The sequence below is a fragment of the Peromyscus californicus genome, unplaced genomic scaffold (assembly GCF_007827085.1).
Source record: "Peromyscus californicus insignis strain IS unplaced genomic scaffold, ASM782708v3 Scaffold_7__1_contigs__length_154581171, whole genome shotgun sequence".
NCBI lineage: Eukaryota > Metazoa > Chordata > Mammalia > Rodentia > Cricetidae > Peromyscus > Peromyscus californicus.
Window position 1 is genome coordinate 38,196,376 of NW_026294595.1, and position 17,913 is coordinate 38,214,288.

At 42.4% G+C, this 17,913-nt stretch overlaps 1 protein-coding gene across 9 annotated transcripts in view; it reads right to left on the reverse strand.

The window, feature by feature from the left end:
* The window catches only part of Rbms1 (RNA binding motif single stranded interacting protein 1), a 225,319-nt gene that overhangs the window by 132,224 nt on the left and 75,182 nt on the right, over nucleotides 1–17,913 (reverse strand). For 2 of the 9 annotated variants that reach the window (XM_052726260.1, XM_052726258.1), the window contains exon 1: nucleotides 5,901–6,204. The exons of 5 other annotated variants lie outside the window; for them this stretch is intronic. In XM_052726260.1, coding sequence (XP_052582220.1) covers nucleotides 5,901–5,969 — 69 coding nt within the window. In that variant the 5' untranslated portion in view covers nucleotides 5,970–6,204. Of the gene's footprint in view, nucleotides 1–5,900; nucleotides 6,205–17,913 lie in introns of those variants that run through there. 2 more of the 9 variants (XM_052726261.1, XM_052726264.1) reach the window with 2 other exon arrangements.

Here is a 17,913-nt window from a genome sequence, read left to right on the forward strand (position 1 = left end):
GAGAGGAAGCCAGTCGTGATCTACAACAGAAACAGCAATGAACATTTCCTCCTGGTTTAGTTTTACTTTACTTATTTATTTACTGAGGCAAGGTCTCCCTAAGTAGCTCAGGCTAGCCTCAAGCTTGGAATCCTCCTGCCTTAGCCTGCTAAGTGTTACAATTATAACCATCACACTCAGCCCCAATATTTTAAAGTTAAGTTTTAAAAATTGTATTGGCTATGCAATTAATGAACACAAACCTTACATTTATTTCATTGTTTTGGGATTCTCTGAGCTTACAGTGGGGCCCAGAGATTTTCCTCCGGGTCACAAAAATTCAAATAAAGGTGTCATATGTACTCACTGTCACTTAAAAAGTGTTAAATACTAACTAACGGCTGCATTAATTCATTAGCTTAACCCAGAATTCGGTTTCCCTATTTTTTTTTTATTAACCTTATCCTAACTCCAGAAAACCCCTTTCTCCTTGTCTACGAAATGTATCTATCCTATTTTAAACTCCAGGAAGCTTTAGGATGCAGCAAGCCAAGCACTCTGTACAAACGCAAGTTGGAAAAACAAACCCCCACCAAACACCTACAGACACCAAAGGACAAAAGGAAAAAAAGTGTTTCTATTTATGAGTAGGTAAAGATGACATCTTTGAAAGATCAAACAGACAGACATAGCAAAGGATGGACTCCACGAAACCAAGCCTGCCTGCACGAATGATCAAATCTGTGAGTTGTAAAGCAAATTTAAACACGGCTAAGAATGACCAGTGCTTCTGCCTTCTCCTTTCCAAAACCTGCATAAAGTAAAAACTAGAGGTGCGAGGGAGGGCTTGGCTCTCCACAGAGGATGCAAACAACACACCAACAGCTGTTTAAAGGCAAAGATTCACGTTTCTGCTAACTAGTTCTTTTTAAAATAATGTGGCTGAGAACTTCAAGGACTCACACCCTCCTCTGAGGCTGCCCACAGCCTGAACACAGTCCCTTCTTAAGAGGCTGTAAACAGGGTCCATTCTTTAGAGACCCTGTCAAGGTCTCCTAGGACCTCACAGTATCTCCAGGGACCACTTGCTGCTACCTGCTCTGTGGGGACATTAATAATAATAACACCTTAGGAGGACTAACAACCACCACCTTGTGAGTGTGCGCAATTATCTTTAGTCAGCAGAACCCCAGGCTCAGGGAAGTGAAAAGGCCGGGGAAAGGTAGAGCCAGAACTCGAGCCAAGGTCTTGCAGTTCAGGAGGAAGCGCTGACCACAATGGCTGAAGAAGGTAAAGGGTGAGATCTGCATTTTCATCAGGCCTTAAGGGATGTGCTAAGAGGCACATTTTTTAAATGGAAAAACAAGAACAGGATGTTTTATAATCATGTTTTATAACTAGTTTTTAAAAAGTGAATTGGGTTCCCCAAGATAGAATTGCTGGATTTAGCAAATAAAAACAGGCAGCACAATATATTTGAAACACTTATACTTTAAAAAAAAAAAAAAGGTTATCTGAGTTTCTAATTTTACTCAACATCCAATATGCTAGCTGACAACCCTGGAGCAAAGGCCTTTTTGGAACAAACAAAAAACACCAATGAATTACAGTGCCTCAATTCCTCATGCTAAACCAGGATACCCTGTGCACTACATGTCTTTCAGAGGCTAAGTAAAGGGAAGTACAGGGGCTCAGCTGCTCCTGACAGAGCGTCTTCCTTTTTTTCTGGTAGCAGACACAGCCCTTGACCCCAAAGACCCGGCTTCCACTAACCAGGCCATTTAATTTCACTGCCCATCTCATTCCCAGTGCTTTCTCCATTTTGTACGGATATGGTTGGGATTAAACACAACTGAGGTGAAGGGAGATGACATACATGCCTCGAGTATTTCCTGCTCGATGAGAATGTTAGAAACATCCACAGGAATCTGGGTCCCCCTCCCACAAAGAAACAGATCAAAAATACAATAATTTTAACCGTTTATGGTGCATGATCATGATAGCTGTCTGGCTGTCTGTCTCATAGAGGAAGGGGAAAAAATGAAATCCAGAAATGTGTTCGAAACATAATGTGAACCATGGAAAATACAATGAGATGTCAAAGGTACACCTAGCAGAAATGCTGTGCAGTCATGGAAGGGTCTACACTTCACAAAAGCCTATGAGAACCCATCACTTTGGATCATCAATACTAGTGAATCACAAACACACAGAGAGAATACAATATAAAAAGACACAGAGCTTTATTTACACATACCAAACAAATCTCCAATCTCTGCCTAAATGTTTGCCTTTGTGTAACAAAAACACATTGAGACTGGCTTAGGCACTAGTCACTTAAATATGTTCCACACACAACTTTAATCTACAAACTTTACAAAACACGATCTACTAACCACGAATGGCTGCAAACAGAAACTGCTTGGCGAGGAGTAATCAACAGCTTTCTCTGTCATCTCCTAAACAAGGCCAAACACTGAATCACTGTGGAATTCCTCACGTGCAGCTACACCCAGTTAATCTTCAAGAAAGCAGCAAACTGTAAATCTACTTAAACTGGGGTGATAAGTACTTCCCTCACCAAAAGTGAGCAAGATTTTCTAAAACACACCTCTCTCTCAAAAGGCAAGCCCAGCTGTTAAAGAGAGACAGCCACACGGAAATTCTTAACATTCACTCACCTACTTCCAAAACCCTACGACAAGCCACCAGAGCAACACACTCAGCCAAAAAGGCTTTGCTACATGTCATGATCTGCAAAACGAATACTCCATGACATCACTGAGTCAACTATCCCAAGGAAGGAGCTGTATGAAGGTAGAAAGGAAACAAGAAAAAATAGTTTAAAAAAAAAAAAACTCAAGAAACATAACCCTAAATAAAACTGGAAATACTCACTTTCAGTTTGTAAAGACTTTTCAAGTATGAAGAACTTTCTTTCCCTTTCAAGCCACAATGAAACATTTTCACAATCAAGAAAGTCCTGATCAATGGTTTCATTTCCGTTGAGGGATGCTTGTTTCACGTAATCAGACTGTACCTACTTAGGGAATATCAGGTCTGTAAGTCACAACCTACCGTGATAGGATGTGCCCATTTCTTCAGAAACTTAGACTACTAACTTTTACCTAGGCACTGACTAGCAGGTAGTCACGAGAGTAGGCATACTCGTATCCGGCTGGCCTGAGCTGAGCAGGTGTATGTACCCACAGGCCTGTGATGCAGGAAAATCCTGTTTATCCCAGGTGCCCTGGCTACAGCACTTGGGGAGAGAGGGATAAGCAAGGCCCACCTCTGCTTCTACTGAAACTGGGTGACTCCCACATATGTAAAATGCAAAATGGACTAACAATCATTCAGCAGAGCAAAATTCAGACATCAATGCTCCCACCAAACCTGTGAACTCATCCAATTTCACTCCACCCTTCACCTTCTGTCTCACAACATACACCCACACACACACAGGAGGGTAGGTAGGGACTGACCCCGAGAAACTTAACATGGGTGTTCCCTGGGATGTACATGGCAGAAGGCAATTGTAGTGTGAGGTCTTAAAGCCAAAGGTCAGGATTTAAGTCCCGGCTCTGCAAACGGGGTGGTATAGACTCTGGGCAAGTTATTTAATCCAAGCCTCAGTGTTCACTGTAAAGTGGAGACTAATACTACCTGCCTCACAGGGCTGCTGCCAATGTGATGAAATCAGTTAATCCACAGAAAGCATTCAAAATACCAACCAGCAGGTAGTGAGGTTCTACTATTCTATGTGTATAATGAGAGTGATTCTGACTTGTATGGGTTCCAAAGGTGATTTAAGTATCCTTTACATTCCTTTTTTACTCCTCAAGGAAGTTATCTGAAATCAGCTCTAACAGCTGATTATGTATTTCTAGATTAAAATCAACCTGTATTATAAGCCTGAAAATTGCCAATTCTGTCGCCAAACTGAAGAAAGCATTATGAACTGAAAGGTGCGAGCTTAACATAACAGAATCTTATATAAAAAAAAAAAAGTATTAATTAGATTTCCCATTCAGGCTAAGCCAGGATGAGATCATGAAGTCACTCACGGTAACCAGGTCCCTGTGCTGGAAGTGTGCTTTTCCAGTGAATGGCAAAATACTAACAAAAGAGACCTTTGACTCAAATACCGCTGGTACCCGGGGTCTTGTGTCTGTATAATGCCTACACATTCATTTCTTTCTTTGCCTATAGAAAAAAGAAAGTCTGTTTGTTTTTTCTGATTCAGTCAGCCCTTTTCGTCTTTGAATCTAAGGAGACTCCTGAAAAGACTGCATCTTATCAGCATGCTCCAGCCAGCAGGCTGTCCCCCTCCACACACAAGAGGCCAGCCTCTCTCAGCAAAAGGCCTCACCCTCAGAGCCTTTTCCCATTTCAGAGCTAATACCCTGCTGGGTTTTGACAACAAATAAATGAATACACAAGGCCCTAACATAATTAGCCATCTTTTCAGGTAGAGAGAGGTGGGGGGGGGGGGGGGGGGGGAGAATACTTAGTGTAAATTGGCTTCACTTCTGAAGTTGACGCTAGCACAAGGCATCTGAGGGGCACTTATTTTAAAGAAAGCCACATGAAGTGAGTTTTAGAGATGCTGTTGGTGAATCCTGGCAATCTGGACACTGATGTCAGCCAAGTCATCAGTACAGATTGTAATTTTGTAATCCACTGATTGGACTTCTTAATCCAGGTGAAAGTGGCTGGGGCTTGGACACGGTGGGCATGAAAACCAGGGACATTTACCTCTTTTAAAGGGAAATTTAACAAAGAAAAGATCCAAAGAGAAGAAAATAGAGAATGGTACTTTTTGACACGGTGGAAACATTTCAGATGGACTGATGCTGGGACAGAGGGTTTTTTCTCTCTTCTCCTTTTCTTTCTTTCTTCTTCTTCTTTAAAAAAACAAACAACAAAAAAAAAACAAAGACAGGGGGAACAACAATCCTATGAACAGCCACAAGAAAGTCACCAGGCATCACTGCCACGCATCTGGATCTTAATGGAACCACAGTTTACATGGAGGGATACGGTTTGCTGGTATCATTACTGGGATAACTTAATTGATCTGTCTCTGTGGCTGAAGCTGTAGACTAGAGATTTATTATGGAGGGAAAGGCTCTGCAATACTGTTCAGTTTTTTTTTTTTTCAACAAGCATTCTGCCACTGACCTCTAAATGAATTTAACCTTTTCTAAACAGACCTGCACATTTTTAACATAATTTAGAGCTAGGTTTTGTTATTGCTGCTGCTGAGGCTGTGGGATTTATCACAACATGGCTTCAGTAACCTTCTTTCAAAAACAAAAGACCGAAACTAAAACCTGACAGTTGCACTCCTTTTCCAGGCAGGGGACGCGGATCTAACCTTTTAAGTGCCTTTGGCGTTCAATCTGTTAGAAAATGTATGAAACAAAATTAGAATAGGAAAAGGCGTGTGTATGACTCAGGCGTATCCCAGTATCTCTGTCACAGGATTTCCCTGTTTCTGAAAACCTTGAGAAAGTGACAGAAGTTCCTGGTTTTCTTTTTCTTCTCTTAAAAAAAAAAAAAAGGGGGCGCGCGCGAATACACACACACACACACACACACACACACACACACACACACACACACACACACACTCACATACGTCTTCCGGGTTCCCTATGAATCAGACAGGTTTCTTGGAGGTCCCCAGTGCAATGCAAAACGGTGTCCCCACTTATTCCGGGCTCCTCCGCACACAAAGGTCTCCAGGAAAATCCCAAACTTGTTGCGGGCCGACGGAGCCCCTGGCCGCGCGCCGGGCCGTCCCACCTCTCCGCCCGTCCTGGTCCCCCCGGCATCTCCCCGCCCGCCGCCTCCTTCCGAAACACGGTCACCGCCCCGCCCGGTCGGCGCAGGCCCGGGGAGCGCGGCAGCCTCACCTGCTTGCGGTAGGGCGTCCTGCAGCCGCCGGCGGCGCCGGGGTGGCCGCTGCCGCTGGGGAAGATCATCGCGGGCGCGGGGCGCGGGGCGCTGGGGAGAGGCGGGCCGCGGCGCTCCGGGAACTCCCTCTTGCCTGTCCGGGCCGGCGGAGGCTGCGGCCGGGGACTGGCTCGCGGCTCCCGCCCTAAAAGTGCGGCGCGGCGCGCGCGGCCGGCGACTCTCGAGCAGCTCCGGGGGCCGCCGCCCTGCGTGCCATGGACCGGAGTTCGCGCGCGGTGCCGGCGGCAGCGGACGAGCAGCGCCGCCGCGTCCCCACCTCCCGCCGCCTCAACCACCGCCCCGAGAGCGCGCCGACCGGGGGCGGGGAAGCGGCCGCGCACCGCCTTGTGCCGCGCCCAGCCCTCCCGCGCCTCCCGCCCGCCCGCTCGCTCGCTCGCTCGCCGGCCGCGCCCCGCTCCCCCGGCCTCGGCCCCCGCGCTCGGCCTCCCCGGCTGGGGCGGCAACCGGGACTGCGCGGCGCCCCCATCCCGTGCAATGGTTGGGTCTGGCGCCCCGCGTGCCGCACATTCCTGGGAGCAGCCACCCCAGGCCCTTTGGCGATGCTTCGCCAGGGCTTCGCGCCCCACTTGGTAGCCCCTTTTAAGGGCATCGCTTCGGGAACCGCTGGAACACCTGGATAGGAAGCCAACTGGCCGCCTTTTCTTTCATCTTCCCCATCAGCCCCAGTTCCCGAAAAGGCGCGGATAATTACTCCCACTTCCCGGTACAAATCAGCCGTCCAGCACACCTCTTCGTCCCCCAAATCGCATGCTACATTTTTGCAGAGCAAACGGGTTTTTCCTCTCCAGTCCCTCACCCAAATACGCCCGGGAAAGTTTTCAATTTCATTCTTGTGCCGCAGAGGAAGAGTTGTCCTTTAAAACGACAGTATCAAAAAAGCAGTGAAAATCATATAAGCCATCTGAGTGGGAGATGTGTCCTTCCTGAAAACGACACAAGTGGATAGGAATGCGTCCTCAACTTAGTTCCTAAAGACGACGACAGGGCAAGAAAGGCACAAAGACAGGAGTAATTTCCTTTGTTCCCAGGTGGAAAAAAATAAAAACCGCTTTTCCCCCCGCGGTCCTTTTCTCAGTCACCTCTCTGAATGTATCACGCTTTGAACCTGTGTGATGGGGAAACCTCAAAAGCGGGTGGTCATGACATGCATGCCACTTCTGGATAGGGCTGATTGCCATCTTTAAATTGGCGGGCTCCCTAGTGAGTATTCCAGTATCCCGGGATTACATCCATGGTACACACACACACACAGGTCTTCCTTGGCTTCTAGCATCTTCCTGGAAAGGCCCATCTGCTATGATAATGAAAAAATCCCAGCTTGTCTAACAAGTGAAGGGACTCAACTTCTGGCTGTCACAATGGAAGCAGTGAACGCCAACTTTCTAGCAAAAGTGAGGCCATGCAGAAGCTTTTCTGACAAACAGTAAGTTGAAAAATATACTTCCCAGATATCCTGCTGCTGACCTGGTAAACTGCCTCCATAATCCCTGAAGCCCCAGCAAAAGTAACAAGAAATAGATAGTAAGTCTCTCCTACTGAGAGCAGACACACACACACACACACACACACACACACACACACACACACACACCCCTAATTCTCTTCACTTACTTTTTTTTTTTTAAAGGAGCAAAGGATAAGGTCCTTGGTGCTCAATGGCAAGTAAGAACTTTCTCCGTAAAATCTGCAGGCTATCTGCCCCTTAAAGAGTTTCAAGATCACAGCACAGCTTAGCCTGGGAAGCAGTGGGGAGACCAGAACTCTCTTCCACTACTCTGTGCGTGCAGTTGCTGTCTCTTGTCATTATGACCCAGCACAAATATAAAATGGGCTGTTTTAGTTCCAACTGTTCAGGTCAAAGCTGCCTTTTCCTGAGGACTGACTGCCCAACACACACGCTGTCCTCCAAACCACCACCACCACGATGCCGACCAGACATCTATGGAAAAGGCCCCTGCACAACCTCAGTTGTAGGGACTGGTCTCTTAGGAAACCACAATCAAAACCACAGGAGAGCAGCATTAATTTTTTTTATGGCTTTCTTCTCAAGTCATGATGCACTTGCTGGGTCATGACCCATTGGATGCTGTTCTATTCTAAAATGTTAACATGCGATTGGATAGTAGTTCTCTAGAGATAAGAAGAAAATGTTAGTTGATAACCAAATTTAAAGACATGATCAAAAAAAATCTGATACTAGTAAAATGTGCAAAAAAAATATTGAAAGAACAAGGACCGACTTTTAGCCTGGAAAAAAAATCTAAGAATTAACAGCATGTAGTTTATAGTATCACATAAAGTGCTTAAAAATAGAAAACAGAGGCATGTGTTAAAAAAAAATGTACACTTGGGTTCAGAAGTTCCAAACATAAGTAGACCTAGAATCTTATCTACAAAGCATTAATACAAAGAAGAAAAGATTGATCTTCCTCAAAATGTATAAAAGGTAGAGAGGTCACTCAATTCCGAAATATCCAACTTAAGGGAAATAGCAGGAATGTGAAACCATGTATATAATATATACAATCAATGATAATCCATGTGCAAGTAGCTGTAAGAGCAATGGCAGGGATGGAGTCTAGTGAGGTCCATCTAGAAAAACCGACTTTTATTATTTTTTTCTAAGTAAGAGATGTGTCTTAAAACAGAAAGTGAAGAAACAGACCAGAGAGACCTCCAGCTGCTAAGGTGAGACTCGGTGCTATGGAGCCTGTGGAGCCTCTTTGTAGGGAAAGGGAGACTACAGTAGCCTGAGCTAGCTGCCTACCTCCTCCTCCCCCACCCTCAGCCCTAGGTAAAGCTGTGGGAACCTGACCCAAGGGGCAGGCCATCCACAGACTGGCCAGTGACCTATGATCTGGGTGGGATTGAAAACATGAACACGCCAATCTGATTCTCACCCATGGGAATTTGATTCAGAAAACTCCTAGGGCTAAACCAGTTAGTAAAGAGACAGAAACAACTAGAGTGCCTGGGGGTAGAGAGGAGGCCACAGCAAGCCAAAACCATATGCAAGCCAAGGTTATGAGGAAGCAGAAACTATGAGTAAACAGGAAGCCGACTGGCAGCAGACGGGAGAATAGCAGAGCAGACACCAGGAGCCCTGAGCACTTGGTGGCGAGATAGATGATGGAGGGAGTCCCTGGAGAGGTTTGGCTCATCAGAGTAGCAGCCCCCTCAAACACTGTATATATACTTAAACCACACCCCTGTTTAGATGAGTTGAAAGAATTTCTTGTCTCTTTGTAACACACGAGACAGAGCAGAGCTGAACATATCTGACTCCATATTTCAGTTCCCCACTCACTCGACATACAATTTAGGACAAGCTAGTTGGGGTCTCTGTGTCTCAAGATGGTCTTCACAGGATTGCTTTAAGTACAGTGTTACATCAAAAAGGTTCCAGGCTCAATAAATGGCAGCTGCTAGTATTGTCTTCCAGGTTTTATAGCAGTGGAGGGTGGTATAATATCTAATGCTTGCATAGTTAAGTGTGGAAGACCGTCAAAGAACAGAAGGGAGGGGACATTGGTATTCCATGGCAAGTAACAGCCACATTTAGCTAAGAGGAGGTCATTTTCAATACCCGCTTGTTGGACAGCTGAATGAAAATGTCTTCTAAGACCATCCAACTACAGAGACTATCACCAAGAAAAGAATCAGTTTGATGAGGTGTCTGTTTCAAGAGCCTAGCTCCACTGAAGATTTTCTCCCTTGTTCTCCAGTCTCCTCTTAAGAAGCTGTATGTGAGAGCCATTTCACGACTAGGAAGACCGAGCAGTATCCAAGATCACACTGTGGGGCAGGTCTACAGGCAAGGATAATGACAATGGAGCAACCAGGACAAGCACAAGCCTGTGTGCTAGCAGGGGAGATGAGACACGGGTCATGATGCCTTCCGTGATAGCAAAGAGCTTGCACAACTGGAATCTGAGGATGACATTAGAAGACGTTCATCCTACGGAAACCACGGGAAACCAAGACTTTGGTTTTTCACATTTCACTTTCACAACGACCCCGGGAGGGTAGAGGGGTTGTAAAACATACAATGCAGAGGAGCAAGGGAAAGGTAAAGAAAACTGACTTGCCTACCTGTTGAGGTCCTAAGTAATAAGAAGAGTAATGTTAAAAATCGAGACCTGGGTAGGTTCAAAGACGGAGCCCTGACCTTTCTCAAGATCTGTAATGTTGCATCTCAAAAGAAAAGACGTGTCTCAAGTTCCTAGATGTTAAGATGTGTAACCTCTGCAGCAGCAATACAAGGCCTTAAGTGGTAAGTGCCGGGCAAGTGGTCTAGACTGCAGTGTGCTGTGGGAGTCCACAGCAGGGGAGATCGATACAGGATATAACATGGGTGTGGAAGGCTCGGCTCCATAAATGTTTTGTTTGGGAGCATGCTCAGAAGGAAGCACTGTGCGGAAGAGCAGGAAAAACAGACCTGGACACGGTCTGTGGGGTAGTCAAAGCTGAGATCATTGCTGGGAAGAATCAAAACCCCCAAGGATTCCTACCCTGAAACTTAACGGATCTCCATACTATTGAGCCTCTTTTAAGAGAGGAACATGTGGGTGATTCGACTAAAAGTAAAAACAAACAAGATCAGTGGGGCTGAGGGATATCTCCGTTTGTAAAGTGTCTACCATGCAAGCTTAACGTGAGTTCGGTGCCTAGCAGCCATGTAAAACACGAAGTGTGGTGGAGCGTGATCCTCGGGCTTGCTGATCACCCAGTCATGTGGCTGGTGAGCTCCAGCCACATGAAAGACCCTGTCTCAAAAGAGGTGAAGGGTGCTCTTAAGGCTGACTCCCAAGGTCATCCACAGGCAAGCATATGCACACGCATGTGTATGAACACATCCATGCATGCACACTCGCATTAACAGAAGACAGTCCAAAGTACGGTGATGGAGCTAACTTCTGATAGGCTGTCCAACAAGATAAGATAGCTCTTATATAGCATACCTCTACAAGTAAAGGTCTACAGTGGCTTCTGTCCTCGTACCACATACTAAAACACTGGAAGGACCCTGTTTTATTTGGGTCAATTGAGGACTGAAAGGAAAAACAAAAACTCATTTAACATTGTTCTAAATCACAACCTTTAATGCTTAAAAAGTAATAGTATAGCATTGGTTAGTATAAGTCATTTGCATGAAAAAAATCTTATTTAAGAGTTTAAAAGCTCACAAAACTTCTGACTGACTACTAGCAAAATAGAAGTAAAAATATGAGATCAACAAATTCCTTCTATTTCCGTTTTTATATAAAATAGGAAGTACACTATCTCTGGAACAGAACAATATTTTCTAAAATATACTATTTTGCTTTTTATTAAAAAGTTGTAGATCATTTTTCAGATTCAAAGGCTCCCTAGATATGTACAAAATTACATGTATAAAAATGAAACCACTACAATAAAATAAAACTGTAACTCTAAGTCTAGAATACATACAGAGCACCATAAACATAGCCATATGCTGATGACTCCTAGAAGGAGCTATGCTTGGATTACTCTTAAATCTCTCCTAGTGAGCAAAGCAAAGACATGAGTTTTGCCCAAGTGCAGCTTGTCTGCATGGACGATTAACTAATAATAGCTGTCATTTACTGTGCCATTGCACACAAACATATTACACACACAACACATGTCAGAATGCCCGTCTCTTTTTACTCAAAGTCACGGATCCAACCCATAGTGCCAGTGGGGTTTGAACTTGGATTTCTCTACTCCCAAACCAAATCTGAGGTCTATATTACCACTATTAATGAAGATATATATATATATATATATATATATATATATATATATATATACTGTACATAGTATATAATTATGTAATATAATATTTATATATATATATTATAGTACTCTCTTAGACTGTTGGGAAGTGGCCACGGCTCCCATCAACCACAGATCTAGGGAAACATCCAGTACTCTGTGGTACACTGTGTTACCAAATCATGCTGTACACTAGACTAAGCCTATGACATGCATTTTCAATTGAGAACACATTCGAATTACACTGGGCTTATTGGAGTGCAACTCTATTTTAGGTTGAGAAGATCTGGACACTCAACTTCTATTCAGTTGACTTAGGCAAACCTTCCACTATTAGATTATATATTGAATGGTCCAGATGTAAATTCTGGCTTCAACCTAATACTTAGCTATCACTTTACTAGTGCTCACTAAGACGGGCTCTCTTGCAATCCACTTTGTTGTGGGGAGACAATAGGAGGGATGGAATTGTGATAGAGGCAAGAAGGACTGCCTTCTACAGGCTGGCATGATATTAAGAAACTCCCAGAATTCTGAAATAAAATTGGCAACATACTTTCCCTCAAAAAGTCATAGAAGGCCTATTTGAGATTAGTTTAATTGTAAAATTATACGTCCATCAAAACCTTAACTACCATTTAGGACATTTATCTCTATGAAAAAAATATGTTTCAAAAATTTTTTAAAGTTATAAATAATTTTGAACATAGTTATTACTCTTTTCTTGAAAAGGTTAATAAAAATTAAAAGCTCACTTAAATTTCTGGTACAAAAATTCTAAAAGATATGTTTTCCCCCCTATGTTTTTTAATAAAAACAACAGATGGCTTAGTCTTTCCAAAACAAAACAGAACAGAATCCTTCAAATGAACAAGTTAAAACTTGAATATTTTGTATTGTTCTGGTTTGTATTATAATGAATTTGTACCTGTAGATCACATTCCATAGGGGGGAAAAGAAACCTGTTTGAGTGTTTGAGAACCTGGGAGAAGATGAAAGTCCATACACTGTGAGTTACTGTCTTCCTGGATTACCCAGGTGGAGACATCTATCTTCTGCCCTCTTCGCCATGGAAGCCCAGTATTGGAGCTCCTGGACTGTGGGCACACCTATCAAACTATGAGGACCTGTTTTCAGACTATTTCAGATATCTCAAGCTAGTTTCCACAAATTGTAGTTAAACTCCCAAGTTCTGAAGGAAAGCTATTATTACAGGGGAATCTCTCAAATTAGTTTACCTGGGGAGCTCAAAGTAAGATAATCATCTATGCACATGAGCACACTGGGGCCAGAGTAACAGCTGGAGAAAGGAAGGAGGGGCATGGCTAATTGCACCCACCTCTCTGCTAAGGCATCTTCAAAGTGACAGAAAGTTCTTAGGAAAATGAACAGAGTTTGTGAAAAACTAGAGCCAGAATCTTTAAATCATGGAAAACAAAATGAGTTCAAACCTGGAATAACCACCTCCTTTCCATGAGTAAAATTCAATGAGATGGATGACAACTTTGACAGCACATAGCAAACTGTACCTGGGACAAACAAACCCCATGTCAGCTGAGAGCGGTAAAAAGGTCGTGATAAGATAATGCTAACTGTCAGGGAAGGTCCCTAATGGGAGGTCAGCTCAAAGCATTCCAAATACGAAAGAAAACCAATGCAAAGTTTCTTTTCTCTTCAGTTGCTAAGATCGTTACTAAATTAGGTCTATTTCACCTGAAGAGGAAGATGCTGGAATAATTAATGACATCCTTAATGGAAATGAGAATGCTGAAAAGCTTTTCATTCTCCACTGAATTATAGAGTTCGAACCAGAATATATAGACTCACAAGTGGATTTCTATTCAGTTGAATATGTATGAAGGCAAACTTTCCAACATTAGGATACATAGCTTAGAATCCTGAAATAGGATACCTAAGGAGCTTACACAAACTCCCCACCCTAAGTGTTTTTCAGAACGACAAGTTCTGAGTTATCTAACACACGGGGTATACTGACGACAGACCTGTGGCAAACTGATACTCCCAAGTCGAAGAGAAGGCAAATGAGGAAATTCTGGTGTTGTCATGACAATATGACTGGTCATGACATCAGCAATTCCTAATTCCAAAGTGTAAGGACACTCCTAGAACACTCAAGCCATATTAAGCACATACTCCCTGAACCACCCTATGTCCTAACATTAAGTACAGTGGCAGAGAGAATGATATGCTAACCACAGGATTATTATAAAAATCTAGATTCTTCCCCGAGAGAGAGGCAGGAGGGAGTAGATAACTTCTGAAGACATTAGAATGTTTGAGACACATAAACTCACGTGTATTCATAATGGTAGGCACAATACATGCATTAACATGTTACCATTCATAAAAATACTTTATCATCCCAGTAAAGACTCAGAGATGGAGGCAGGGAAGATGTCTCCATGCTTCTCGTGAATAGGTAGGTTAGGCAACTTGTCAAAAGTCATGAAGGCCAAAAATACAGAATTTCAAGGCCAGAGAGAATAGTATAAGGGCCAATCCCTACGTCCAGCATACAATAATTATTCAACAAATATTTTTAAAAATAAAACTAGGGTTATTTTATTTTATTACACTTATTTATTTGTGGGAGCTGGTCCTCTCCTTCCACATTATGGGTCCTGAGGAGTGAAATCAGGCTCGATGACAAACTCCTCTACCTTTTGAGCCATCACACGAGCCCTCAAGAAGTACTTCAATGACTGAATGAGCACTGCTCTTTCTCCTCGGACACACTGGCTAATGATAAATGTCTTATGTCTCTCTGTACTTGCCCAAATTTATAACAAACTTCAATGTCAAACCACTTCTGGAAACATCCAGGGCCAGACTCTATGTCCTCTGGAGATTTATAAAGTAAGTTTTTTTGTGTTCTATACCTTATAAAGTGGAGTGCAGTCATCTTTGGTGGGGTCTCCACAACCTTCTTGGATTGCCCAAGAAGTGTATAAATCCTTCGATTATTTACCTAACATACAGTCCTGCATCTGGGAGGTTTTGTTGGCAGAATGAATGGCAAGAGAAGCTAGCTTTCTTACATAAAGAAATCTATGGTAAAGTGGCTGTTTTATTCTTAAGTTCAAGACCATGAATACCCGATTCAGAAAGAGCTAAATGTCAGGGAAGTGACCAAATCTTAAAGAATATATTTTACAAATGTTGTTATAGTGAATCTTCACTTTAATCTGTAGATTATTTGGGATTTAAAGAGAGATTATAGCACATGCTACATTTTGTCCCTCTATGTGACTTTTTAAAAAATGATTTTCATTTCTAATTATGTGCACATGAAAGCAAATTCCCATGGAATTCAGAAGAGATTGTTGGATCCCTTGAAGCTGGAGTTATAGGTGGTTGTGAGCTAGGAATTAAATGTGGGTCTCCGGAACTGCTCTTCCCTCTAACAATCTGTCAGGGCCCTCTCTGGATATGACTTTTAAGGAAATGGAATTCCATGACAAAATGCCCTCTCTTGACCTCAACTCTTAGAGTAAAAAAAAAATCTTCTTGCTTTCCTTTTTGGATAAAAAAGAAGTGTCTTCCTCATGTCTCTGCCACCAACGTCCTAAAAATATTTAGATTTTAACTCTACATCATGTAATCTAAGACATTACTGATTATAAGTGCCCAAAGTTACAGAGACGCTACCATTAAAAAAAAGTAGATGACAGTAATTATAAGACATCATAAATTATAATGCATACTAATTTCAAAGAGCTTGATATTTGAAGAGTGAGTCTTAGCATCAACAACATATAGTACACATGTGCAGAGTATACTGCATACAAATAGACTTAAGCATCTTTTTCATTCATAACAAATTCTGAAAGCATATTTTATCAGATACTCATTTTAAGCTTTCCTAGGAACTAAGAGCACAGAGGAAATGAATCACATACTCAGTGTTACCAAGGAGTAAGACAATAGCAGAAGCAGGACATCAAAATGAGAACGCATCTCCTACTCTCCCCAGAAACATGTATCACAAGGAGCAAGTTAAGCCATGTTTCCTTCCTCAGCCGTTTCCTCACTGTCATATCAGTGATTTGTGCAGCATTTATATATTACCGACATTTATATAACAAGAAAGGTTAAAGGGAGTTGAACTGAAATCTGTCTAAGTCTTTGTCCGACTCTTCTTCTCCATTTGTTGCTATTAGTGCTTTGAAATGTATCAGTTGCAGATACAGGTGGAGATAGACCCACCCCTTTCCTAGTACACAGCAGAATTCTGTCTTACACCTCTCACAGATTCCCATCCATCTACAGAACCTGGTAAGGCAGTTCTCAGTCTTCCTAGGGCTTCAAACCATCAGATAAGTAACTGTTGTGTAATCAGGTTAAGTCAGAGAAAAGACATGTCTGAAATGGCTGTCACAGCCCTTAAAACTTGGAGAAAATGACAATGTGGATGAAAAGAAATCACTTCACAGGCAAGGCAAGGCAGTTATAGGCAGAGCAGCGACTTCTTTGTCCTGGGAGTAACCATCTACTATGTAAGGACTCATGTACGTGTTCAGGAACTAACTAGTCTTCTGGCAGCTCCTCTCTGGCCTTACACAGTTCTCCTTATCACTTCACTGCTGTGACCCACAAGAAAAGCAAAACAAACTGGTTTTAACCAAAGCTTTGGGATTAGCTATAAATTTCACTTACCTGTAAACGTTCCCCTCCGCTACAAGTGAAAATTATTGTTCTAACCCTGAAAGTCATCTTAAGAAATTAGTAACAAACCTTACAAAAGATACACCAAGCACTTAACTCAGGACTTGGTACACATGGAAGTATTCAAATGTAAGTTCATAAGCATGTAAATTGGTGATGAACAGTACCTTCTAAAAATATGCAAGTACAGGCTGAGGATGCTATATAGTGGTGGAGACTTGTCTAGTACTTACAAGTCCCTGAGCTCAACCCCAGGACTGCAAAAACAGAACAGAGTATGTAAGTACTACCCAAATCCATGTCATTATTTCACTAAAAACAAAGCTGCTTGTTGAGGTACATGTTAAATCAATAACAAGTTAAAATTTTTAGTCTATTAGACAAAATTTCTCAATGTTAATGAGTACCACCTCAGAGTCTCTAATTTACAATCTCTGGAGTGATTTGAAAGTATATGCTATTTTAGAGGCTGTCATAAGAACTTAGACTTCACACCCGCTGTGTGCATGGAAATCATTAAATACATCCCACTACAAAACACCATAAACACTGTAAGAACTGATTTTTCCTTCTTATCTGGGTCTCTCAGTGTCGCTTGTTTCAGAAAATCATAGTTTAGGTTTCTGATGACTAGTAGATTATGTCAAGTAAACGTACAAACCCTAGTAATAGAAAATTAGATGATTCATTTTACTCCATCACATAACACTCAAAACATTCCTACCCACAAAGAAGAATGGTCAAATTGCTGATGACTATTGAAACTATTCATTGCTTCTTCTCTGGTATATGTTTGGAATCTTCCATAATTAAAGTATCTTTAGCTGATAGGAGTTCACAAACAGCTGGTGGGAGTATACAAATGTCTTGTGAAGTTGACTCTCGAGGAATTCGAGACAGTTCAGGTGAATTTATTCTCAGTGCTGCTATATACAGGAAATGACCACACAACGGATGGTTTCCTTTTAACTGCCCATTTTCCCTTTTCTCAACCAAACTGTCTCATAAGAAAGAAGGAAAGAAAAACAGAAAAAGCCATTTTAAAAGTTGAGATATGTAATTATATAAGAGCCAACAGTGACTCCATTTGGAAATGCTATAAATCTAAGGGATGAAATTGAGAGGATTCAGCTAATTTCCATAATTGATGGCAACCCCCCCTCAACTGTTTCTAAGTTAGAATTCTCTGATTCTTGCCGACTTTCTTTTCCTTCCCCATCAGTTTTACCCATTAGATTCTCCAAGCTACAACTACTAACCTCTTCGGTTTTCTCCTGTGACCATTTCTTATTTATTCTGTGTTCCTGCCAACCAGTCCTTATTCCTTCCAAATGTTATGTTCTAAGCTTTCACAACAGCTTTATATTTCCTTTGACTGCATCATTCTACTTCCTAAAAAACTCACCTCAAACGCAAGACACTCTACTCTGACTCCCCTGCCCCTTTACCTCTATTTCAGCTACTCCTCATACTTTGGGTTGCCCATGG